General features: G+C 37.5%; 1 protein-coding gene across 8 annotated transcripts in view; it reads left to right on the plus strand.

Moving 5' to 3' along the window:
• NR3C1 (nuclear receptor subfamily 3 group C member 1) overlaps positions 1–27,220 on the plus strand; it is a 609,329-nt gene that overhangs the window by 565,988 nt on the left and 16,121 nt on the right. For 7 of the 8 annotated variants that reach the window (XM_082835987.1, XM_082835988.1, XM_082835993.1 and 4 more), the window contains 4 exons: positions 13,402–13,568; positions 19,592–19,708; positions 26,264–26,542; positions 27,017–27,161. In XM_082835987.1, the coding sequence (XP_082692113.1) occupies positions 13,402–13,568; positions 19,592–19,708; positions 26,264–26,542; positions 27,017–27,161 (708 nt within the window). The remainder of the gene's footprint in view (positions 1–13,401; positions 13,569–19,591; positions 19,709–26,263; positions 26,543–27,016; positions 27,162–27,220) is intronic. The other variant, XM_082835994.1, reaches the window with a different exon arrangement.

Genomic DNA, 27,220 nt, shown 5'->3' on the forward strand with positions numbered 1-27,220 from the left:
TTTCCCAGCACCGCTTATTGAAGAGACTGTCTTTTCTCCATTGTATAGTCTTGCCTCCTTTGTCGTAGATCGATTGACCATAGGTGCATGGGTTTATTTCTGGGCTTTCTATCTTGTACCATTGATCTATATTTCTGTTTTTGTGCCAGTACCATACTGTTTTGGTGACTGTCGCTTTGTAGTATAGTCTGAAGTCAGGGTGCCTGATTCCGCCAGCTCTGTTTTTCTTTCTCTAGATTGCTTTGGCTATTCAGGGTCTTTCGTGTCTCCACACAAATTTTTAAGGTTTTTTTGTTCTAGTTCTGTGAAAAATGCCATTGGTAATTTGATAGGGATTGTACTGAATCTGTAGATTGCCTTGGGTAGTATAGTCATTTTGACAATATTAATTCGTCCAGGTTAAGACCATGGTGTATCTCCGTCTGTGTCATCTTTCATTTCTTTCATCAGTGTATTATGGTTTTCCAAGTATGGGGCTTTTGCCTTCTTAGGTAGGTTTTATTCCGAGGTATTTTATTCTTTTCGATGTGATGGTAAATGGGATAGTTTCTTGAATTTCTCTTTCTGATCTTTCATTGTTAGTGTATAGAAATGCAACAGATTTCTGTGTATTGATTTTGTACAAAGGGTCCTGGGACTAGTTCTCTAACTAGTTGAGCTTTAATTTCTAAGTTCTGAGTTTCAATTTATGCTTCTATACAATGGGATTATTAACATCTGCTTCCAGGATATTAATGAGGATTACAGAGTATATCAGGTGCCTAAGACGTAAGAAGTGCTAAATGGTAGCTGTTATTATATAGTCTAGTTGAATATATAATTCTACTACCCTAGCACCTTTTTTAAATTAAATAACTACAGTGTTGTTTTTTTTTTTTTTTTTTTTGGCTCTATCAGTCTTCTTGACATCAGTGGACATGTTAATTTATGTCCATGATTTTCTTCTAGTCAATAGATGTAAATCTTCCATCTATAAAACTGGTAGTGTGGCTAGACAGCTCCTTTCTAGTTAAGGCTGTATCCTATTAAGTGTTATGAATTTTTCAAACTAATACAGAAATTATTCACATCATTGTATATCCCCAGCTGGATACTTTGGTGGAGCAGTATATTTCATAAAAATTAAATGCATTTCAAAAAATTCTAAGGTCTAATATGGTAGTCAGGCATAACTGCTTCAAAGCTCCTCTAAGGGCAAAAATGGTGTTTTGAATATGCAAAACACTTCTATTTCTATTTTTGTATTTTTGATAACGAGGTCTCCGTGTTATTAACTCATAATTTAATGGCTCGTGTGACATTGTCTTAATAATGTAGAATGTGAATATGCTAATTTAAGACTTAAGTCAGTATAACAAGAATCTAAAGGAAAAATGGAAGTGACTAGGATACTTTTGTATCTTTTTAATTATAGATAATTTCTACTTCATTGTGATGACAAGGATAGTCAGAAGAAGGAAAAACAAATTATTTTTGATGTTTACCTTTACCTCTGGACTATCTACTTGATGACTCACACACTCTTTTAAAAACTCTGTCAAGCTGAACAGATATTACCCTGCGGGTCCCTGCCAGATAACACAGTGATGAGGGTAAGGAGCCTGGATTTTGGAATCAGACAGTGCTGAATTCAAATCCAGATTGTGCTAATGCGACTTTGGCCAAACACCTGGCTTAATTTCTGTATTCTCATTTGTAAAATGGACTAGTGGTAAGGATTATTTGAGATAATACATTTATTAAAGTACTTAGCCATAGATCTTGGTTTGTAGAACTAAAAGTCAACCAGTTGGTGTCCAATACGATTATTACTATGATGGGAGTGTTTTGTTCCACCTACCTGAAAACCTTCCCAGTCTTAAATTTTTCATCTAACTGCCTGCATTGCAGATGTCCCTAGAAGAGGAAGGAAGAAAGGAATAAGTAACCTTTACATCATTCCAGAGACTAATTTCTTATTCCTTTCTTCCTTCCTCTTCTAGGGACAAGTTCACCAATGTTCTCACTGTATATAAATACTTTAAATTATTCCTTTAAATTGTTTCAGTGGATATCTAAGAATCAGGGTGTGAAGTGAGAGCATCATCATCAAAACCTGAGGGAAATGCATATCAGTAAGGAAGTTCTCATACTAATTTAAGAATCTAATTTAGAATCAAGTCTCGGCTTTTGACTGAAGGTGGGAGTATGTGGCTTTAGACCAAGTTCAGGTTGGTTTTGAGGGTTTTGTTCTTTCCTTTATACTAAAATAAAAATGAATGTAGACACAGCTGTTCTGCATTTTGTTTGATTTTATAAACATCTTAGTAGGAATTGTGCTAATTGTACAGTATGAGATATACATTAGTTTGACTAAATTTTCAAATGATACACAGACTGTCGCACAATTATAAGGCAATTGTTTTTACCTATTTGACCTGCTCTGGCAATCCTTATTTGGCCAAAAATCTTTTGCAGATCATGTTTGGAAGCAGGCACAGGGAATTTGCTTCCTTTTGCTGTATATCACTGAGACATCAAACCACAGCCCTCAAAGTGGAAGGCAATTCATCCCTCAATTTGAAGACCTAGATCTACCTCATCTTCTCAGTTTTGCCACTTCATTGTAGGGAGGGAGGTGGAATACTGGTTAAGAACGCTGATTTTGGTGTCAGAAAGCTAGGCATTTGAATCCTGACTTTGCTAGTTACTGTGTCACTGTAGGCAAGTCAGCTTCTCTAAATCTGCTTCCTCATCTGTAAAACACTGAAAACAGTACCCACCTCGTACGTTTGTGGAGAGTATTAAAGGGGATAATGTATATAAAGAAAGAAAGAGCTTGCAGAGTGGCTCCTAGTAGTAGTGAGGTGATAGATGTTTATGAGATTGTACCCATAATACAGTTAACATGTTAGCTGCCTCAAATTCTTCTGCAGAATATAAAAAGATGTAACATATAAGTAAGCTAAATAAAATAACATATACTGGACACTGTAACAAGATGCTGGTGATATAAGAGGCCTAAGACATGGACCCTACCTAAAAGGAATTATTGATGGAAATATAAATCAAAAGATACCATGTGTAAAGTGCTACATGGCAGTGTTTAAGGGAGTCTAGAGGTTGTCTTGGATCAGAAAGGCCACGGCAGACACTCCAGGCTGGAAGAAGAGATCTCAGGACAAACTTCGAGGGAAATGAGGCACATAGTAGTCCCTTCATAAATACTTGTAGAGGGAGTTCCCTGGTGGTCCAGTGGATGGGACTCTGCGCTCCCAATGCAGGGGCCCTGGGTTTGATCTGTGGTCAGGGAACTAGATCCCTCATGCCGCAACTAAAAAAGATCCCGCACATGATGAGGAGGATCCCATGTGCCACAACTAAGACCCGGCGCAGCCAAATAAATAAATAAAATAAATATTAAATAAAAAATAAATATTTGTGGAATATAGGATCCCTGAGGTGATAAAGAAACCAAATGGTTCGTGTAGAGGAGTGGGAAGACATACAATTGGAGAAAGAAAGAGGAACCAGATTGTGGACCATGTTGGGCTTGTACTGCTTATTACACGGAAGAGCCTCGGAGATTTTTAATTATGATGAGAAAAATGAGTTTTAGCGTTGTAGGGGACATAATGGAAAGAGAAGCAGCCAGAGCCAGGAGGACTACTTAGTATAAACCACTGCAGTGGTTAAGGCAGGAGGTGAGGGAAGACATGCATTAAGATGGAGGCAGAGTGGACAGAAAGGGAAAGGTACATCATAGGGGATAATAAATAGGATGTGGAAAAGGGTTGGAATTGGCAACTAAGTACTAAGGGTTACTAAGTATAGTGAGAGGAAGTCAGGTCTCTCTGAGAACAGAGTAAGATACTTAGAAATATGTGGTGGTTGTAGTTGAGGTGGAAATGCACAGCGTTTTTTTCTTGTCAAGCATTTCACAGCAGTTATATTACAAATTACAGTAAATGATCAAAATTCCAGAATCCAAAAATTAAATAATTTCCTTCAAACTAATGTGAAATGAAATAAAATACAAACCATCAACTTAACACTGTTCTAAATTAAAGTACAAACCCAAAACAGACCACAGTTGGTGAAATCTACAAAGTAGACACACATGACTAAAACCAAAGAGGACTCCCGAAGTCCAAATAACTGAATGTACAAAATACAAAAGATGCAGGTACAAGCCCCAATTAAAGCTTATAATGGAATTACAAATAATTATAATAACCACAGCATTCAGCTATGGGACTTGACTCCTAAGTTACCTACTGAGTAGCACTGTAGGAAGACAAGGTATTACCACCCCACTCCCTAAAAATAAAACCCAAGTAAAACTACAAATACATTGGTATATGAGGAAAAACAAGTCATGAAAGGACATTCTTAAAAATTAATCACAAGTGAGATTCAAGCTCAAAAATTTTGTTCTTGCCTTATTTGAAGATGTCACATTCATAATTCTGCATGTACTAAATCATAGTTATTCTTGTGTGCTCTTAAGAAGCAAGAAAGCATCAGATAGAACAAAATCAGGTCTTCGTTCTAGAAATAACCATGTAATGAAAACAAGTTTTTTCCTCACTGTGCTTGCTACTTACTCTTGGTCTTAGTGTTCTGTTACTAGAACATCATTACTCCTCCTTTCATTGAAACTCATGTCCCTCAGTACAGGTCTGAGCAAATGGAACTGAAAACATGAAACAAGATTTCATCTCTTAGGAACTAAGTTACCCAGCACAGTCACTAGACTGAGGACTGATCCTTCCAGAGAGAAAGAAACACAGAGGAAAACACGTTAGATTAGACTTTAAGAAAGGAGCATATAGATACGGTGACCATATTCTCTCTTCATATAAATAAAAATACAGGTCCAAAGAAGTCTTTCACAGACCCAAGTATATTCTTGCCTACTTCCTACCCCTACCTTGGGAAATAGTAACAGCTTCTTTGGAGTTTATTGATTCAACTCCTTCATTTTACAGACAGGGAAACTAAGTGCAGAGATGTTAAATGACAGGCCATTGGTGTCTCAGAGATCTAAAAAAAGACATCTCCTCCAACAGTCATCCTTTACTGAAAATGTTCCTGGACACTACAGTACAGCTTTACAGTACAGGCTTTGTTGCTCTAACCTCCTCCCTAAGATGAGTGAGTATAAATGATGCATAGTTTGAGGAAACTGTCTTAGTAGGCACCTAAAGTTAAAACCAATAGAAACCTCTCTCAACAAATGCAAAGCAAAGAGATTAAGCAGTCTTCTTTTTTTTTTTTTTGGCTTGCTAAATAAGATAAAATGCACTCTGCTAAAACCATTTAACAGAAATATTGTGAAAGCCTTCCCCCAGAGTATTTTTCTATTTGATTTGAAAACTATTCCATAGCTTATTATCAAACAAATCAGTAATCCTTTAGCTAATGCAGGGATAAATGGGCAGTCAGAAAATATAATCACCTGGTGTGTGCAGCTGAGTATTTACATTTTTCCTAATGAACAAAGATAAGAAAAGTGCAGGTGACTTTAATGTGTAAAAATCACCTCTTAGTGCTAGTGCTAGAGGGAAAAATAAAAGCAAATTACTAACTCAAACTAATCACTAAACTTGTATAGTCCCTGGCCTCAGCTCTGTTCTGAATCTCTTTTTGGACTTGTCTTGAATCAAAGAATATTTACAGCTACCTCAGTAGGGCAGTTGCTCCATTTTAAAAGATAGTTTAGAAGGTTTTACAATAAGTTTCTGGTCCTTGTTGAATTTTCTTTTTTTTTTTCCCTCACTTTATGTTGCTTAAAGATTTATAGCAAGGATTTCTTAACCTCAGCACTGTTGACATTGAAGCTGGATAATTATTTGTTGTGGAAGACTGTCTGCTGTGCATTGTGGGAGGCTTAGCAGCACCCTAGCCTCTTCTCACTAGATACCAGTGGCATTTCCCGAGTTGTGACAACCAAAAATGTCTCCAGAGGTAGCCAGATGTCCCCTGGGGAGTAAAACTGCTCCTGATTGAGAACCACTGCTTTATGGTGTTAGGACAAAAACTGGTAAGCCAGTGAGAATATACCTATTCCATTTGTAGTTGGTAAAAATTAATCGAGTTGTAGCAGCTTTATTTGCTGTCTGAGATAATATCAGTTTTGCTTTTTTCCAAAATGAATTTCTTGCATTTCATTGAAAAATTGTTGATTAAATTCACTTCAATTGAAGGCTAAGCCAACCACACCATTTGGGTTTATCGTAGTTTATCGTCTCTCTTCCTTCCTCCATGGGGGAAAGCCTCTCACTTAGTAAGCAATACTGTATCATTTTGCCAAGTACATTACAGTCCCCATTTAGAAATAAGGCAATTGAGATTTAGAGACATTAAAAGGTCACGAAGCTACGACACTGCAGTTAGGTTATGAATTCTAGCATGTCTGACTTAAAGTCCTCACTATCCTCTTTAACAGCAGTTCTCAACATGTGATCTATGGACCCCTGGGAGTCCCCATTCCGTTCAAAACTATTTTCATAATACATAGTCTTTATTTGCATTTTTCACTCTGTTGACATTTGCACTGATGGTACCAAAACCAATGATGAGTAAAACTGCTGGTGTCTTAGGGTACAGTAGTCATTGTATTTAACTGCAGTATACTCACAGTTAAAGAAGAAAGCAAGCCAGTTCCACTTAAAGATACCTTTGAGGAAGCAATATACTAATTCACTTAAATCTCCACCCTTTAATATATGTGTCTTCTTAATATCCATTTTGTGTAAAGCACTTATGCTGCATATAGTATTTGATGGTTGTCTCAAACAGTCTTACATGTGCTTTTCTTTAAGTTGAGAGTTGAACAAACTACTTTTTTCATGGTATAGAATGGATAAACTACGGGTTTTCAGCCTTGGGAATTTGGCAAATGTTTTCTCAGAAATGACTGAAGTGAGCTTATCACTTCAAGGAAGACAAGTGACAGTACTTGTTGCCAATCAATAAAAATTAGAGTTTCCCAAACAAAATGCAGAATTTTGGAAACCTTGTATCTGCCACTGTGAGCTTGACAAATACAACTCTTACATTGTATAATGAACTGTGTCAACATTTGGAAGATCTGCATAACTTAGTGAGCCAGTATTTTCCAAATGACTAATGCATGATAGTTCAAAATCATGCATGGGTAAAAGATCCATTCAAAGAAGTACAAGACAGACCAGTGGATTTTAATGTAACACAGGTACAAAAAAGTGCACTGATAGGGTTTTAGATTCCTCGTTGCAACACTAACGTTTACGAAACTAAACTGTCGATTTTGGGTGCAGAATCAAGAAAGAATATCTACAATTACCTGAACTTAAGTTTCTGGAGGACCATTAACCTTCCCCTGTCTCACAGAGAACGTTCTTCAAAGCACTTCTCATTCCTTGGGATCCTCCAGAAAGGAAGGAGAAGTTGGGGGAAGGGAGAAAAAAGGAGTTAATGCCTGAGGGTTAAGGAGAAACATACTGTTTGATGATCGCCAAGCGTGTGCCACTACTTTATGTAACTCAAATATATAATCTACACAGAAGGTCCTAAAATGGTACTAATAAGGAAAAAGAGTCAAGGGTTTATCAGCTAGCCACTGTCACACAGCTGTTAAAGCACTGGAGCTAGGATGTAAGTCCAGATTTGTCTATATATATAGCTGAATCACTTCCTAGTACTACCATGACACTGAAGCAGCCAAAAATATTCTGCTACTCCTACCTAGATCAAAGTTTCTAGGTCCACTGTCATTTCAGTAACACATTTTCATGTATGATATGACCTCTGTATCCTCACAGTGCCTGGCATACAGATACCAGGAATCATGTGCTGAAAGGGTGTAATTTACCTGCACGTTTTACATGTTTCTTAAGGTGTGTGTAACTTCCATCCATCCGTGATCCTCCTTTCATCAACTGCCTTTCTTGCAAGAAAATTAAATAGAAAAACCTGCTTTATACGTATCTTTTCCCTCTCTAATGTAAACTCAGTAGCCTCAGGAATAACTTGATGTGCAGCACTCTTTCCATTTTGAGTGGGAGACAGCATTCAAGTATTCACCTGAAACAACACATTTTGTTATTTCCACTCTTCACTTAAAAGAAAGTTCTCTGGATACAGTCAGTTCATAATAGAACCTCTTAGCATCTCCAGAATGTTTGTTTGACACAGCTGTAAACACACACTGAGCAAAAGACCGGGACAATTCAGCTTTTCTGTTCAAAAGCGGGTGTAGGGCTTCCCTGGTGGCGCAATGGTTGAGAGTCCGCCTGCCGATGCAGGGGACACGGGTTCGTGCCCCGGTCCGGGAAGATCCCACGTGCCGCGGGGCGGCTGGGCCCGTGAGCCATGGCCGCTGAGCCTGCGCGTCCAGAGCCTGTGCCCCGCAACGGGAGAGGCCACAACAGTGAGAGGCCCGTGTACCGCCAAAAAAAAAAGCGGGGGGGGGGGGGGCGTGTAATATGCAGTCTTATTATGGTGTGCTTTTTCTTTCTTGTTGTCACGTGTCCTTATTAAAAGATGATGATTCTGTATGGTTTTCCTTTGAGTTCTAACCATTTTGTTGAACCAACCCCGCCTTTTTAGCAGTATCATAGGGTCACAGTTGCAATTGAATAACATTTTGTGTTCTTTCATTTCTCCCAATGGGGTTCACTGTAGGCCATCATGGTGCTCATATTTGTGTGACAAAAACTGATTTTTTTTCATTGATGTCAGTGGTACACTTAGCAGCTTTCCATGTATTTAGTTTTTATCTGATGTAGCCTAGAATGACTGCCAGAAGGGATGCCGAAGGCCTGACTTAAGTTCCAGATTCTTAGTTGCAGTTTGATCAGTCCATTTGTTCATGTAGTTTTTTTTTTCTTTTTTTTTATGTCTGCGTTGGGTCTTCATTGCTGCGTGCAGGCTCTCTCTAGTTGCGGCGAGCAGGGGCTACTTTCCATTGCAGTGTACAGGCTTCTCATTGCGGTGGCTTCTCTTGTTGCAGAGCATGGGCTCTAGGTGCATGGGCTTCAGTAGTTGTGGCTCACGGGCTCTAGAGTGCAGGCTCAGCAGTTGTGGCGCGTGGGCTTAGTTGCTCCGCGGCTTGTGAGATCTTCTCGGACCAGGGCTCAAACCTGTGTCCCCTGCATTGGCAGGAGGACTCAACCACTGTGCCACCAGGGAAGCCCTGTTCATTTAGTTTTAACTTTCTCTTTTGTTTGCCATCTCTAGCTCACAGTTGAGTGGCCTGAACGTGTTTTGCATGTGCTCTAATTATAACTGAGAATTTGGGAATACTGTCCTAGATTTTAGACTTAATACTACTTACATAATACTTATATCAGGCTTTCTCATAAAATCTTGTTTTCCTGAAAGAGAAAAGAATGAACATTTATCAGGTGCCTGCTGGAGGGAGGGAGGAACTATGTGCTGGACTTCCTGTGTGTTCTCTTGTTTTCACAACACACACACAGGTGATGTCCTTCGAGTTTACTTGTGAGAAAACAGAGGTTCAAAGTAGTAGATACCTATCCAAGGTCACATAAGCTTTGAAATGGTAGAACTGGGATCTGAAACATGGCAATTTGACCACAAACAGGCTCCCTGATCAACCTCCAGCAACTGCGTGACCTCATCTAGAGGTGATGGCATCCTTTTCACAGGGTTGTTGAGAGGACAGATGAGATTCTATTCATGAAAGTGTTTTAATACTATAAAATACTACCAAAGTACTGTTTAAACATTTTTAATATGTATTTCTGTGTGAGTGTGTGTGTGTGTGTATATATATATATATATATATAAAATTAGTTGAGGAAACATTGTAGAGTTAACCTTTCAAATCAATAAATATTGCACTTATTTTCCATAAACTAAATATACAAACAACTGGATGGTCCCTAAAAATAGATGTCAGATGACAGAGATTGGCTGAGCAGGAACAGGAGCATCTTCAGAACAGAAGCCAAGGAATTTTTTGCTTCCCTAACACATTGCTCTGTTCACTCACTCCAAGACCTTCCTACTTCTCTGTAAAACTCTGGCCCAGAGCAGCTCTGCTACATTAGTCACAAGTTTCCATTGATCAAGGATGGTTCGTGCCAGACCTACAGCAGAGTCATTTCAGGTTATTCTCTTCCATTGTAGGCTTTCAATATGCACTCAGTACACTCTCCCAAATCTAGCAGGGGATCAATGCCTTGTGATACAGAAGCATCCAGAAATTCTCCTTGACAGTGTTCAGAGAACAATATGAAACCCTGGGGCCTATTCCCAGAACTGGAGTGGTGGGAATGCTGTCAGTCGCTAAGCCTCTAGATAAACATAGGGTTGGCTAGCTTCGTTTGAGGGCAGAATTCAGGGGGAGCTTTGGAGTTTATCGACCTAATTATTTAAAGTGACATTTACAAAACAAATTGTCATTCTACAATTAACTTTAACTTTTTAAATATTTATTTATTTAAAATGTTTGGCTGCGTTGGGTCTTCGTTGCTGGGCGGGGGCTATTCTTCGTTGCGGTGCACGGGCTTCTCATTGCGGTGGCTTCTCGTTGCAGAGCACGGGCTCTAGGCGCGCAGGCTTCAGTAGTTGTGGTTCACGGGCTCTAGAGCACAGGCTCAGTAGTTGTGGCGCACGGGCTTAGTTGCTTCATGGCATGTGGGATCTTCCTGGACCAGGGCTCAAACCCATGTCCCCTGCATTGGCAGGCAGATGCTTAACCACTATGCCAGCAGGGAAGTCCAACTTTTAACTTTTATTCCAAAAATAGAATAACAAAAAAAGGTTACTTAATAAATATAATTTCTAACCATGTTAATTACCCAAACAATTTCTTAAGTCAGTTTGCTCTGTGATTTAGTTTAAGCATATTTGTAATTGAGATTTAATAATAATTTATTATTTATGAATAATTTATCCCTAAATGCCATCTCTTTTAGAGAATAGGCAGATAAAGAAAATCTCAGGGAGAGATTTCTTATATAGGTGATGAACAATACACTTTTAATGTGTAAAGTTCCAAAATCAACAGATTGCTGCCATCCGTATGTTTGAAGAACACATGACCAGAGAAGGAATTAGCAGTCTCTAGAAACTATTTTCAGGGACTCTTTTTTTTTGTTTGTTTTGTTTTTGTTTTGTTTTTTTGTTTTTACGGTACGTGGGCCCCTCACTGTTGTGGCCTCTCCCGTTGCGGAGCACAGGCTCCGGACGCGCAGGCTCAGCGGCCATGGCTCACGGGCCCAGCCGCTCTGCAGCATGTGGGATCTTCCCGGACCGGGGCACGAACCCGTGTCCCCTGCATCGGCAGGCAGACTCTCAACCACTGCACCACCAGGGAAGCCCCCAGGGACTCTTTTTAGTTACACAAGGTTAGAAAGGTTAGGAACTCTTTTGAGTTATACAGTACACAATACAGTTTGGGTTCCAAAGTTAGCATGTAAGATGAACATTCCTTAGAAATATACAACATTGGAAACCACTGTATCATCTATAATGAAGGTTTTATAGTTAACCTTTCCTCTAGCATTAAAGGGATCACTGTTTCGTTGGTTTATAAAAATATATCTTTATAAGCAAATGTGGCAAAATGTTGAGAATTGGTGAGTATAAGTAAAGACTATACATCCATTGCACAATACTTTCAACTTTTGAGTGTTTGAAAATTCTCAAAACAACAAGTTAGAAAAGGAATATTTATCTTTTGTGGTGAGAAATCTACGAAATGAAAACAAGACCTAGCAGGAGAAGCAGATTCCCATTTTCCATCTTTTTCTCCAGGGCATATGTACACAGAGTGGGGAGGGCAGCATAGTCCTTACTGTTGAAAGCCCAGTGCTGGAAAAAAGTCTTACTTGCTGCAAGCCAGACTAGAAAGTTGTAGGAGGTAATGTTTCTGCACCATTCTCTTCTAAGTCATAAAAAACTGTCATTTCAGCTAGGATGACATTGGGAATGAGAGATGCTGGACCAAACTTTAATACAGTCATACCTCAGAGATACTGCTGGTTTGGTTCCAGACCACAGCAAGAAAGAAAATGTTGCAATAAAGCAAGTCACTTTCCAGTGCATACAAAAGTTATGTTTACACTATACTATAGTCTGTTAAGTGTGCAGTGTGTCTGAAAAACAATGTATATACCTTAATTTTAAAATACTTTGTTGGGCATATACCCAGAGAAAACCATAATTCAGAAAGACACATGCACCCCAGTGTTCACTGCAGCACCATTTACAATAGCCAGGTCACGGAAGCAACCTAAATGCCCATCGACAGACGAATGGATAAAGAAGATGTGGTACATGTATACAATGGAATATTACTCAGCCATAAAAAGGAACAAAATTGGGTCATTTGTAGAGATGTGGATGGATCTAGAGACTGTCATACAGAGTGAACTAAGTCAGAAAGAGAAAAATATCGTATATTAATGCATATATGTGGAACCTAGAAAAATGGTACAGATGAACCGGTTTGCAGGGCTGAAATAGAGACACAGATGTAGAGAACAAACCTGTGGGCACCAAGGGGGGAAAGTGGTGGGGGTGGTGGTGTGATGAACTGGAAGATTGGGATTGACATGTATACACTAATATGGATAAAATAGATAACTAATAAGAACGTACTGTATAAAAAATAAAATAAAATTCAAAAAAAAATACTTTGTTGCTAATAAATACTAACCATCTGACAATTTTGCAGCATCTGTTAAGTGCAATAAAGTGAAGCACAATAGAACAAATTATGTGTATATTGTAAGAAAGTTTAACTCAAGCAGAGGAATGGGTAGAATTGTAATGAGACTTGAATGAAATTAGAAAGATCCCTGTACAATATCTTAAAATTAGAGGGAAAAAAATGATGTCCTAAGGAATCTTCGGCGGTTGATGGAATATATACTGTATCTCTTGATCATGGTGGTAGTTACACAATTATCCATGTAACAAAACTCATCAATTGTACACTTATAAATGGTTAATGTTATTGTATGTAAATGATACTTTAGTAAAGGTGATTATAAACAACTCCCAAGCAACTAAAAATTATAATATCTAAGTCCATTCGTTTTAAGGGATACGTTTCTTTTTTTTTTTTTTTTTGCCACGCCCCATGGCTTCTGGGATTTCAGTTCCCCAACCAAAGATTGAACCTGGACTACGGCAGTGAAAGTACCAAATCCTAACCACCAGACCCCAGGGAGCTCCCAGGGAATACTTAAAAAGAAATTACCTCACTCTTAATTTTGTATAGAAGAATAAAACGTTATTTGACTATATCTAGGTAGGATATTTTAATGCTTGCTAGTACTTGAAGCCAGAGTTCAGTGTGAACATGCTCACTGTGGAGTGAGAAGGTAAGAGAACTGTATTTTGATACTTCTGTGACAGTCATGACAGTTAAATCGTCACACTGCTTTCTTCCTTTTTTAGCCCTGGAATGAGACCAGATGTAAGCTCTCCTCCATCCAGCTCCTCAGCAGCAACGGGACCACCTCCCAAACTCTGCCTAGTGTGCTCTGATGAAGCTTCGGGATGTCATTATGGGGTCTTAACTTGTGGAAGCTGTAAAGTATTCTTCAAAAGAGCAGTGGAAGGTAGTGTGTGTTTTGAAGAGTTTTATTATTTCTCTGGTTCCTATTTCTCAGAGTGGATTCTGAAATTTCTATTATATGCAAAGCCCCATTAAGGCTAGAAGTCAGTAAAAGCAGGGGGAGGAGGGTAGCTCCTAAGTGCTCTAGTGGGGAAGAGATACTTTAAAAAACAAACTAGAATAAAATAGAAAACTATAAACTGAAGGGAGGGAGTATGGTCAGAGAACAGAAGATAACTAAGAAAGTGCTATCATGTGAAATGATGGTGTTAGGTTTCAGCAGTAACTAGTGCTCATTGTGTTAGTATTATGGGCTTTAATTCCCATGAATTAGCTGGTTTTAAAGCCACCAACTATTCCAGTCTGGCAAAAATGAGTGATAATGAGAACTGTGAGGGGGAAAAGTGTTTTGTTTTGTTTTCCAATAAGCCAGGCCTGTGCTTTGTGATATAAATGTGGTGTAAGACCTGATCCCTGCTCTCTGGGAGGTCACAGTGTACTTGGAAGTGAAAGATGACTTAACAGTTACAAGGTACAGAGATTATAATACAGAGGAGCAAGTGACAAACTGCCTGAGGAGGTCAGGAAAGAAGGTGTTTTAGAGGAGGTGACTTCACTTGACAAGTATTACATTCATGTAAATTTTACCCTTGTTACAGATTCAGCCTGCACATCAGCTCCTTACAGAAGGAAAAATTCATTCCATAAGCAAATTATTGGAAGTCACACTAAAATTTTCTAATATGACCAGTGAATCCTCTTAGAAAAAACTGTTTTGTAATTTGGTTATTTGTAAAGCATTTGGAAGGCAGTGTGGCCTGAATGGATTACCTAAAGCTCTGATAAGATAATTAGATTTTTTAAAAATTAACGTATTCATTCACAGTACGAGAAAGATTATTATCTGGCTTCAGTTGAGTTTGCATGTCCTTAAGAGTTAGATGAGTCATTTTCTTTTGTTTGGATTGCTTTTCATATATTAACAAACTATAAAATTACTTGTGTTATCCCGCAGAGAGCACAGGGATGCAGGCTTTAACCAGTTTGGTATCATCCAACTACTGAGTAGAGTCATTAAGTAAAGCCCACCCCTAATTAATGCAATGTCTCTAACAAAGTAGATGTTATTTACCACAGACAGAAGCTTCTTCTTGTCCTTACTTTATTCAGCACTTTCTTCACTGATTGGTTCTTTCCATGGTATATATAAATGCAGTGATAACAGTATTACAGTATTTCTGTACATCAAAATAATATTGACAAATTTTAATTCTGAAAGTGAAATTCAGAATGAGACAATGGAGCCTTAAGAGAAATACAGGAATTAAAAAAAATTTTTTTTTCATTTGTCCTCATTTTAACTAAAATCATTCCTTAAAACAGGGCTACAAATTCCAATTCCAATGCCTACAGGGACTGAGTGTGGGTCATTCTGGCCAAATATAATACAACTGGGCAAGGAAAGGCAGTTATTTATGTTAGAGAGTGCAAGCATGCCCTACCTAAAAGCATCCAAATGCAATTTAAAAAAGAAAAAAAAAAGCTAAACATACTACAAATAAGACATCACTGCAGGCCATATGCCCTCTGGCCTTAATCTCTGCTTTAGAATTAAATTCTTATACTTGTTTTAAGGTAAAATTTCATTGAATATTAGCTATACTATTTCAAAATGTATTTCAGTTAAATATGATAGCTAGATTACATGATTAATAAGAAAAGGTTAAAATGTGAACTGTGTTAAGTAAATCCTTTATTTGGACTTAAATTTTCTCCAGGGTCACTTCCAGCTCTAAAATTCTGTAATCATTTGCTAAACTAACTTCATGGCAGTTCTACTTTTCCTTTCTAGACATGATAGAAATCTGTTTTTAAGTCCAGATACATATTTTGGAGCACTTTCTTGAACACTTACAAAGATGAAGCTTGTATGATTTCCATTACACTACATTCATTCCATTTTTAACACCTGCTAGATATTATAGGTTGTCCACCAAACTGGCAAAGTATTGTAAATACCCAAACATTTAAATATTTTTAGGAAATTTGCAAAAGTTTTACTTATTTATTATCCATACAACCCAGATCGAGGATTGATATTTTGAATTTTTTCATTCATTATTCTAGGAGTTGCTTTTTTGCATACAGAGAAGAATTTGGGTAGCTCCATTTCTTGAGATGTATACTAGCTGAATGATCTTTTTTTTCGCTGAGTCCCTTTTTCTTATGTTCCCTTTGCACAAATTGCATATAATCTTTGTTGGTAGGTCATAATGGAGATGGATATCAGCTACCCTTCCTTTATGACGTACCAAGCACTATGTTTTATATGTCATACCACTTAATTAACAGCTCTGTGGGATCTTAGATGCTATTATGATCCATATTTGATAGACTAGGAAACTGAAGCTCACACAGTTTGACAGAGCTAGGATTCAAACATAGCTGTCTCCAAACAGGCTCTTAATCTCAATGCTACACTGACTTCCTGAAAGGATAAAAATCGCATCTCCTGGCAGTTTATAATCTAGTTAAATACTGAGATGAAAGCAATAACAAGGGAATTATTTACTACCTAGTGTTTATTGAGTGCTTACAATGTGCTAGGCACTATTTTAAGAACCTTCTACACAACTGCCTTTAACCCTTGCAGAAGCACAGCAAGGTAGGTGCTAATTTTCCAACTTTACAGATGGAGAAACAGGGGGTTCGGGAAGGTTAATAAACATTACTAAGATCACACAGCTAGGCAGTAGAGCTGCAAATCAGACCAAGGGCTTCCTGGCCCTTTGCCAAGTGCACTTTGCGCTATACCACACTGTTTTTGAGAGCAGTAAAGAAAGATGCTCAAGCTGACAGTCACAGTTCACATTTGAAACTTGGATACTTCCAGTAGGGTACACAAACTACAGAAAACCCTAGGACATGCCCTTTGCTGTGCTGCCCATTTCCTATACCACTTTCATTATCTTGATCATGTCCAAGCATCACTGTTCTATTTACTACCTAATATTTTTCTTGGATCACTCTTGTTTATAACTTTATTTTAAAACAACTTTACTATCTCTACTGTATTAGTTATCTATTGATGTGTAACAAATTACCCCCAAAATGAGTAGCTTAAAACAAGAGATGTTTATTGTATCACGCAGCTTCTGAGAGTCAGGGATTTGGGAGCAGCTTATTAGCTGGGTAGTCCTGGGACTCTCATGAAGTTACATTCAGACTGTTGGTGGACGCTGCAGTCATCTGAAGGCTTGCGTGGGGCTAGAGGATCCACTTCCCAGCCCATTAACATTGCTTTTCGCAGGAAGCTTCAGTTCCTCATTATGTGGGCCTCGTCTAGTGCTGCTCTCAACATAGCAGCTGGCCTCCCCTGGAACAAATGATCCACAAGAGAGAGGCTGTGACAAATATGGGAACATAATATCTTTATAACTTAATCTCAGATGTGATATACTTGTCACTTGTGCTGTATTTTATTGGTCACACAGACCAGTGCTGGTATAGTTTGGGAAGGGACTATCTAAGAGTGTGAATACCAGGAGACAGAGACCACTGGGGGCCATCTGGGAGGCTGGCTACCACATCTACCAGAAATAGAAATAGAATCAATTGCCAAAAATAGATTTTTACCATAAAAATATAAATACAATGCAAACAAAACAATGTTGAGAAATTCCAGCTGGCCCGAAGGCTCTTCTCCTGACATCTGCTCTCTCTTTTTAGTTAGAAAGGGAATTTACCAAGTGGTAAAGGACACAGGAATTCCAAACTAAGATGTCTTATTGTCTTATCAAAATGATTGACAGGGAGTGACTATTAGTGGTACACGTCCATGCCTCGTAAATAGTGACCACTATTCTTTTTATAGATAACACACCCAAAGGCTTGTCCAACTTCATACTAATAACCAGAAAGAGCTGATTTGAACTTACGAAGGTACAATGCCCCCTGATCGTGTAGCTCAGATTCTTAATTGTGCTCGAGACATGCCTGGGATAAAGAAATCATTATTAGCATAACATGCACATTCTCATCTTTTGGTTAGATATAAATAACGCACTGAAACTTTTTCTGTGTTTAGCAATGAGTAATTTTTTCAATTAACTACAGGACAGTGATTCAGGGATATTCTTATGGGGTAGAACTTCTGTGTATTATAACTGCTTCAGTTATGATGGCATCTGTTGTTCCTACTTAAACTGTATAGAGGATAGAATTATTGCATTAGTGCTTCCATTTCATGTCCAAGTAAGGAAGCTAGCAAACTTCCACAATACAGAAAGGAATTGAAACAGCTCGTACAGACATTTGGCATTGGAGAACAACTCTGGAACAAAGCTGAATTGTAGACCATTAGTCAATTCTGTGGCCTATTTCTCACAAAGAATTGAACCTGATACAGTTAACCATCTACCCCGAACTAATGCTTAACAAGCAGTGTGATTTAACATGTTAGGAAGAAATGAATATAGTTTATTTTCATCCAAGTCAAGTAGATTATTCTAGGCATAAAGTATCTTTTCCCAGAAGTTAGACTAGGTATATTCAACCTAATGAATTGATGATTATGATTTTTTCTCTTTTCTTTGAATATGATTTATTTTTGAGAAGACAAATGTCCTGTAGTCTTCTGAAGACCATCCCCTCTAGTGTAAAGACACAGACTCTTAATTATCTAGTGTATCTATTTAGATATGCTGGTCTTGTGTAGGAGGATCCTTTCAGTTTTTGCCAGGCTAGCAAATCTTCAGATAGTTTTCTTCAACAAAAGAGGGTACAATTGAGGGGAGGGAGAGGGTAGGAAGACTTTCTGTCTGTCCCTTTTTTTGTTGTTCTTTTTAATTAATTTATTTATTTTTGGCTGCATTGGGTCTTCGTTGCTGTGCGCGGGTTGTGGTGAGCGGGGGCTACTCTTCGTTGCGGTGCGCGGGCTTCTCATCGTGGTGGCTTCTCTTGCTGCAGAGCACGGGCTCTAGGCGCGCAGGCTCAGTAGCTATGGCCCGAAGGCTTAGTCGCTCCACGGCATGTGGGATCTTCCCGGACCAGGGCTCGAACCTGTGTCCCCTGCTTTGGCAGGCGGATCCTTAACCACTGCACCACCAGGGAAGTCCCTTTTAAATTTTCCTTGAAAATTTTTGACAGGTGAAAACTGCATTTCTGCCTCTTAGCACATTTAATACTGGGTGGCAGAAGATTTTAAACAGTAACGATCTTTAGTATTTGGAGTCAAAAAGCATGTGAAATAATGAACAAATCTCCCTAAGTCCTATATACAGTAGCTTAGTTTGCCAAGTCTGTGATACACCTAACTGATTGCTGGCAACCTTAACATAATTTAAGTGTTTACCTATCACTTTATTTAAAAATTTGGAAGGGGAGCACGCTTTATTTGCATACGGTGGTGCAATGCTGAATTAAAGTCATTTTCCTTTTGTGACTCTCACAGTATTTTTAAACCAGTTTCCTCTTTCTCTAGTCCTCCTTAGCATTAAGTTAGAAGTCATAGTAAAATAATGAGATCTTCTATAAATAGAATAAATAAAATACAGAGATCTTCTGTAATTGTTAGAAGAAACGACTGTTTAAAGCACAATTTAAAGAACAGCTTATCAAGAAAGAGGTTACCCCTGGTAGGTAGGGACTGGAAGGGGGCAACAAGAGGGTTTGTGGGGGAACTGTTCTGCTTCTTGATATGAGAGCTGATTACACGGAAGTGTTTGGCTTATGAAAATTTATTTAGGTTAGGTGGTACACTTAGGATTTGTGAGCTTTTCTATATGTATACTGCAGTAAAGTTTTTTTTAATGAACTATGTTTGTCAAACAGAATATGAAAGGCTTTTTATTTTAAGTTGACCTCTCAACTTTGTAATGAATGTAAGAAAATACACTATATGTTTCTTAATCAATGCCTTTGGTCCTTGGCTATGTTCCACCCAAAACAACAACAACAGCAAAGAGCCTCTCCATAAAAATATCCTTTAAGGCCTGTGAAATTTTAACAGTGCCTTTATTTTCCATATAGGACAGCACAATTATCTTTGTGCTGGAAGAAATGATTGCATCATTGATAAAATTCGAAGAAAAAACTGCCCAGCATGCCGCTATAGAAAATGTCTTCAAGCCGGAATGAACCTGGAAGGTAATGTAAAAATATCTAAAGTGAACTGTCTCTGCATCATATAAAAATGTATTGTTTTACTTTTTAAAATATACATAAGCAGATGTAATAATTAAAAGTAGGATTTTTTAATGAGTATTTCATATTCTGCTTAAGTTTATTCACCAACTTTTACTGTACACAGTGAATTCAGTGTAGCCAGACTATATGCTAAGAAAGAAAATTATGTAATAATGAAACTTATAAGACTTGAAGAAACATGACTTTGATCTTTCTTATTTCTTTTTTCAACCTCAAAACTATTTGCTACGGTTAGAAATGTTTTTATGCTAGATATAGTTACATGTCCATTATTCTGTTATTTACCTTTTACTTGGCTCATATGTGTATATATAAATCTTTTGTTACAAATCTACAGGGGGGGAAAAAACTCCTCAAGGAGGCATTGGATGGGTTTTGTTTGTTTTTCAAGCAAAGAAGAAATCTGAAACTAGTTATAAGTTTCATATCCTGGTTTATATAACAAGCTGTATAATTAAAATTGATCTCATCATTTAAAATCTTTCCTCTGGAAAAAACGTTTGGAATTTTGCCTTAGTTGAAACTGCAAGTTCCATGAAGGTGGTAGTGGTGATCTGGTAACCCCTGTGCACTTTGATTCAACAAGTACTCACCAAGGCAAGCACTAGACATAAAACAGTGTCTGCATTCAACATCAGTAAAATAGTGCCTGTATTCAAGTACTTTACTGTCTAGTTAGGTTGCAGAGTCAATCACAAAATGGTACAGCACACTACAGAAGGAATAGAGAGCTACAGGAGCAAAAGGAAGGTCACCTAATTCTGTCCTAAAAGGCAGGGAAAGCTTCCTAGAAGAAGCAACACTGAATTTTAAATCTAGAGAAGTTGAGTAGGAGTAGGTGGAAAATAAGGGCAGAGGCATGATCAGACTTGTATTTTGGAAAGACTAATCTTGTCGAATATGGTGATATTAGAGGGAGCATGGAAACCATGTGGTTCTTTTGACAGAAGAGAGACTGTTGGTGCTATCTAGTACACACTGTGTGTATATGTTTTTAAATATAAAGTAGACTTATGGGTGTGACTGTAGTCTAATTCCCCAAACCAGACACACAACATTATCTTCTCAGTTCTTCATATTACTTCAATAGCAAAAAAGACAGATTAAATTAGTCTTTTCTTCACCATGTTTTACAGACCTTCATGACACACCAATCACTTTATTACAGAGTGTCAACATGTTAAACATTGCTTTAAAGAAAATGATAGCTAGGACTTCCCTGGTGTTCCAGTGGTTCTCTGCGCTCCCAATGCAGGGGGTATGGGTTCAATTCCTGGTTGAGGAACTAAGATCCTGCATGCTGCACGGTGCGGCCAAAAACACAAAACCCCAAAAATCTTTTTTAAAAAAAAGAAAAAAGAAAATGATAAATGCCCATCTTCTTGTAGGTGTTACAAAAGCTACAGAGATTGATTACACATTCATGTAGAAGTTCACTTTCAGTACCACAAGGATAATTTCTTCTTGTTACAAAAAAACCCAGATAGTTATTCCTAACTTTCTTACATATCACATCTCTGTGCATATTCTAGTTTCATTTTTCTGTTCTCTCACCATTTAAATAAATATGTATTAGCCCATGTCAGGTTTTAGTGCTTGGTTTATATATTTTTTTCTCCAGCCCCAGTTTTTCTACTTTCCTTTAATCCCCATGTTTTCATCTCAGCTATTTTATATTTAGAAATAAGTTTACTCAAAGGACAAGCTCAAATAAAATTCTGTCATATCACTAATATAGTGTGGTTGCTTACCCAGTAACATTTTAGATGCTTTCCCAAATACACATCAAGCTTTACTTTGATCTTTGGAGCTTTAAGCATATAATGCTCTTTTGAGCAATTCCTCCCCTATCCCAAGTATAAGGGAATTTTTTTATTCAGAAGAACTAAGATATATCACCTATAAAATAATGATTCTGATGGACCAGGTTAGTAAGTTTGTCCCATTTCTCCTCCTTCTTACAATTTAGTAACAGCTGTAGTGCCCTTTGCCTTTACCTCACCGGAAGACCAAGGCAGCGAGTGACATCTCATTTTCTCTGTATTATCAAATATACCATCACTGCCATTTCTAATCAGGTCTTCCATTGAAAAGTCAACTTTTTTGAATGAATAAAATTTAAACGTACAATTTAAACTAAGCTGCAATTTCTCAAAACACTGAAATAAAAAACCACACTGCATGCTTCTATAAGTTGTCATATAAAACATCAGAATACTGGGGAAACTAGCCTTTGTCAAGAGCTACTACATGCTAGTCTTTGATACACATTCTTCTACTCAAAGAGGTTATTTTGGACCCTCATATTAAAACCACCTTCAAGTAGGACCAAGATTATTAACCTTATGTCCACTTACACTACACAGTTCTAGTTTGTTATTTAATCATATATTAGCTATTAGGTAGCACATATCGTGCAGTTGATAATGTAACTCTACTTGTAGAAAAATTTAAAGAAAGGCTTTAAAAAATCTAATAGAGTTTTTGTGTATATGTGGTTTTAGTGTGAAAGCCTCACTTTTGTTTTTAATTATTCCAGTATATATAAAACTTCTATTTGGAGTAGGTATGTGTGTGTCCCAGAAGTATTTGGTGGGCAATAATACTTATTACTACTTAGTACTTAAGGATGAAACACATGGCTGAACTACATTGTTCTTCTTTGTTTTTCTTTAAACAATCTTTAAAAATGTTCTCTTGTTCATCGGAGTGTTTCCCCTAAGCAGTTTCATGATAGCCCTCTCAGAGTAATTTTGCAGAAGCAGTCACCTCTCTCACAGCCCAGTGCTCTCCATAAATGTAACTTAGAACTGCAAGTGCTGTATTTTGACACTGTTGCTCCATACCAAGTGACTCTCAAGATTTATTTTAAGGCAACCTTCTTCAGTGCTTAAAGTGCCTGGCCTTTGAGTACAGTAAGTTTTTTAATGGTGATCCTAAATGTTTTTTCATTTTAAGGTGTATTGTAATTATTCCTAATTATAGTTTTATTTTTGTCATGAGGGTCAAGTGGAACTTATAGGCAAGGAGGCTTATGGTATCAGATTTCATAACTAACATTTTTAAGCTAAGTTTTAAGCTAAATAAGATTTCTTTACTTTTCTTAAGAATGAAATGGAGCTATCACAGACTCGTGAACACTTCTGTAGCGATCATATATTGACTGCTAATCTCCTGTATGCTCCAAGGGGTCAGGAACTTAGAGAAAAAGCTTATTAACTAAATTGTGATTAAAAATAGTGATTGCTTAACTAATTCAATTAACGACTCCTTGCCACAGTTATGTGAAAATAGTACAGAGTCAGCACAACACAGTTGGGCTCAATAGGCCTTTCTGAGCTTGAAGCATCAGTTCTTAGATAAGCAGTAAGAAATTAAACTGATTATATATTGAGTACAGAAGATGATTTTTTTACCTTTGATATTTTTTTACGTTTTTATTTTTTATTGAAGTATAGTTGAATTACAGTGTTGTGGTAATTACTGCTATACAGCAGAGTGACTCAGTTATACATATATATGCATTCTTTTCATATTCTTTTCCATCATACTTTATCACAGGATATTGAATATAGTTCCCTGCGCTATAAATTAGGGCCTTGTTATTTATCCATTCTGTATGTCCCAGTTCGCATCTGCTAATCCCAAACTCCCAATCCAGCCCTCCCCCACCACACTGTCCCTTGGCAGCCACCAGTCTGTTCTCTGTGTCTGTGAGTCTGTTTCTGTTTTGTAGATAGGTTCATTTGTGTCCTATTTCAGATCCCACATGTAAGTGTTATCATATGGTATTTGTCTTTCTCTTTCTGACTTAGTATGCTGATCTCTAGTTGCATCCATGTTGCTGCAAATGGCATTATTTTGGGGTTTTTTCATGTCTGAGTAGTACTCCACTGTGTACATGTACCATATCTTCTTTATCCATTCATCTGTCAATGGAGACTTAGGTTGTTATTGTGAACAGTGCTTCTGTGAACATAGGGATGCATGTATCTTTTTGAATTATAGTTTTGTGTGGATATATGCCCAGGAGTGGGATTGCTGGATCATATGGTAACTCTGTTTTTAGTTTTCTGAGGAACCTCCATGCTGTTTTCCACAGTGGTTATACCAACTTAAATTCCCACCAACAGTGCAGGAGAGTTCCCTTTTCTCCACACCCTCTCCAGCACTTCTTATTTGTAGACTTCTTAATGATGGCCATTCTGACTGGCATGAGGTGGTACCTCATTGTAGTTTTAATTTGCATTTCTCTGATAATTAGCAACGTTGAGCATCTTTTCATGTGCCTATTGGCCATCTGTATTTCTTTGGAGAAATGTCTATTTAGGTCTTCTGCCTATTTTTCAAATGGGTTGTTTCTTGTTGTCGAGTTTTATGAGCTGTTTGTATATTTTGGAAATTAAGCCCTTGTCAGTCACGTCATTTACAAATATTTTCTCCCAGTCTGTAGATTTGTCTTTTCGGTTTTTTTTTAATGGTTTCCTTTGCTGTGCAAAAGCTTGTAAGTTTGATTAGGTCTCATTTGTTTATTTTGGTTTTCATTTCTATTGCCTTGGGAGACAGACTTAAGAAAACATTGGTACGATTTATATCAGAATGTTTTGCCTATGTTCTCTTCTAGGAGTTTTTACGGTGAGAAGACTTTAAAATCCTCCAGTTCGTCGTTGTCCTTTCTTCTTTGTTTTAATGTGGAGTGTAGGAACACATATTCTAGACAAATTTAAAGTTATGGTTAATTGAAGTTTTTACCGTACTGTTTCAGTGTATTGACTGGGGATATGCATGTTCTTGTTTACTTTGTCTACAGCCAAGTACATTCCACGATTTGGAGATCTGGGTGTCAGTGAGATACCTTTGGTTGTTTAAAGGGTTTCCTTACGTGTAGGAGCTCTTCCTTTTTTAAAACTTCATCACTCCTCTGTAGACTTGGACTATGTGAATTCAAAATATTCTACAACTGTATTTTACCACCAGTTGTGGCAATGATCATTCTTATACAGCGCTTAACATGTGCCAAGAACTGTTTTACGCATTTTATATATTTTAACTGACTTAGTTATCAACGGACCCTATGAGGTAGGTACTAATATTATCCTCATTTTACGGAAGAGGAAGCTAAGGTCCAGGGAATAACTTGCACAGATACCCAACTACTCAGTGGCAGAGCCAGGATTTTATATTCAAACATGCTGGTTTCATATTTATGCTCTCTCTACTACTACAGCATAGTGTATCTTCAATAGAGCGTGGTAAAATAAATTAGAACAGATCTATCGTGATCCTGTTTCTCTGTTTTGAAATGTTAACTAAAAATTCTTAAATGTCTCAGCACAGAGCACAATAAGAAATGGGACCATTCTATTCAGTGTAAACAGCAGGGTTTTTTTCCTTTCTAACACTGTACATTGAGATACATAGTTCTTGCCACCACATCTGTCCTCCACAAACTAGGTACTTTGGCATTTTAGGGACAGAGGATCTAATAATTATTTTAAATGTGATTAGCATTTACTTTTTCTTCTTTCATACAAATTACATTCCTTGCCCTTCCTTGGAGTTCTGAGTGCTTTCTCTTTAGGAATACTAAAATTCTTTTCTTGCCTAATATTTTTATTTGTCACTAGAACAAGTAAATTCAAGAGTGAATACTAAAAAATCTATAGAATCCATGCTGTAATTTGACTGTACTGTTCCAGACTAAGTCAAAAATAAAAGATGGTTTTAGTTACTTTATATATTACATGAAAATGGATACTTTAGGCTTATAGAGTCATGAATATAAATCTCTCAAAAAAGGGAAATTATCCACTGGTAATTTATGTAAAGAAATTTAAAGTTTTTCTCTTCATCTCCACAAAGGTTTTTAAGTCCCATACAGTATCCATCATATAAAGGTAAAAAGTGGATTCTTCTGCTGTTAGAACTAATACTGTTTGTTTTTAGTGTGTGATCTCCTATGTCATCATACTGTCTTGATAAGAAGGGGACTTTGTGCAAGCGTATAAACGGTATCACTGTCTTCATTACATACACCCATAATTAGATTAACCGTCAGCCACAGTTACTAGTCTGGGATTACAAACTGAGATTCTTTCTTTCAGTTGATAATAAAAGTAATTTGCCTTGCATAACTAATGACAGTTTTTACTTTGGAGAGAAACTGAAACAGAAATTACTTTATGGAAGAATCTAGGTGAGTGATTTGTTTATATTGTTTTAACATAGTGTTGTAAGACACTTAATTTGATATAAAGTATAACTATAATGAAGAATGGCTTATCTGTAGAGGAAATTAATAAATGAACGGGTTCCTCTTGATCCTTTGCTTTCAGGCAAAAATGTGTTTTTCTCTTATCATAATTGCTAAATAAAAGATTTCTCCTCTTTCAAATTAAATAGTTGCAGAAATTAAAATACCTCTTTAATGAACTGTGCTGCCCAGATTTCCCATTACAGCTGATTTCTGTGTATTTTTTTTTAACATACCCACAGCTCGTAAAACAAAGAAAAAGATAAAAGGAATTCAGCAGGCCACTACAGGAGTCTCACAAGAAACTTCTGAAAATTCTGCTAACAAAACAATAGTCCCCGCCACGTTACCGCAACTCACCCCTACCCTGGTGTCACTGCTGGAGGTCATTGAGCCGGAGGTGATATATGCGGGCTACGACAGCTCCATTCCAGATACAACTTGGCGGATCATGACTACACTCAACATGTTAGGTGGGCGGCAGGTGATCGCAGCGGTGAAATGGGCGAAGGCGATACCAGGTAAGATGCAAAGATAATGCAACTAAGGCACAAGTCTTAGAATCTTTTAAATAAAACATTCGGGCTTTCTATCGCCCTGGTCCCATGGCCTCCTGCCATCCCCACTCCATCAAGGGGGGAAAGGGTATAAATATCAGGGGAAATTTTTTTTTACCTTAAATTCACTGAATGAGTATCATCCCAGGACAGGACTCTTGGCTTTCTGTTTTACTATTTAGTATAGCATTTTACTATTTAGTCCGTATTTATTTACTCACATAGGCAAAAGGTGACAAAAATTGGCAACTCTTAAGTTTTCTTACATTGAATGCTTTTAAAAAGTACTGAGGGCAAAGGAAAACCTGTGCCCACTTTGTGCTTCCTTTCCTCTGTCTGTTAAGAGTCCTCCAAAACTGTCTTTGGCAGTTCCCAGAGAGATGATCTTCTCTTTGGCAACTAGAATGTTTCCTCATACCTTTATTCCTCTTAATTCAGGATTCAGGAACTTACATCTGGATGACCAAATGACCCTACTGCAATATTCATGGATGTTCCTCATGTCATTCGCCCTGGGGTGGAGATCATACAGACAATCAAGTTCAAACTTGCTGTGTTTTGCTCCTGATCTGATTATTAATGAGTAAGTCATTTCTGAGTCATTTTCCTTCAGGACTGGATCAATCCTACCAGGTATCTTGG

The sequence above is a fragment of the Leucopleurus acutus genome (genome assembly GCF_964270905.1).
Source record: "Leucopleurus acutus genome assembly, chromosome: 3".
Classification (NCBI taxonomy): Eukaryota; Metazoa; Chordata; class Mammalia; order Artiodactyla; family Delphinidae; genus Leucopleurus; species Leucopleurus acutus.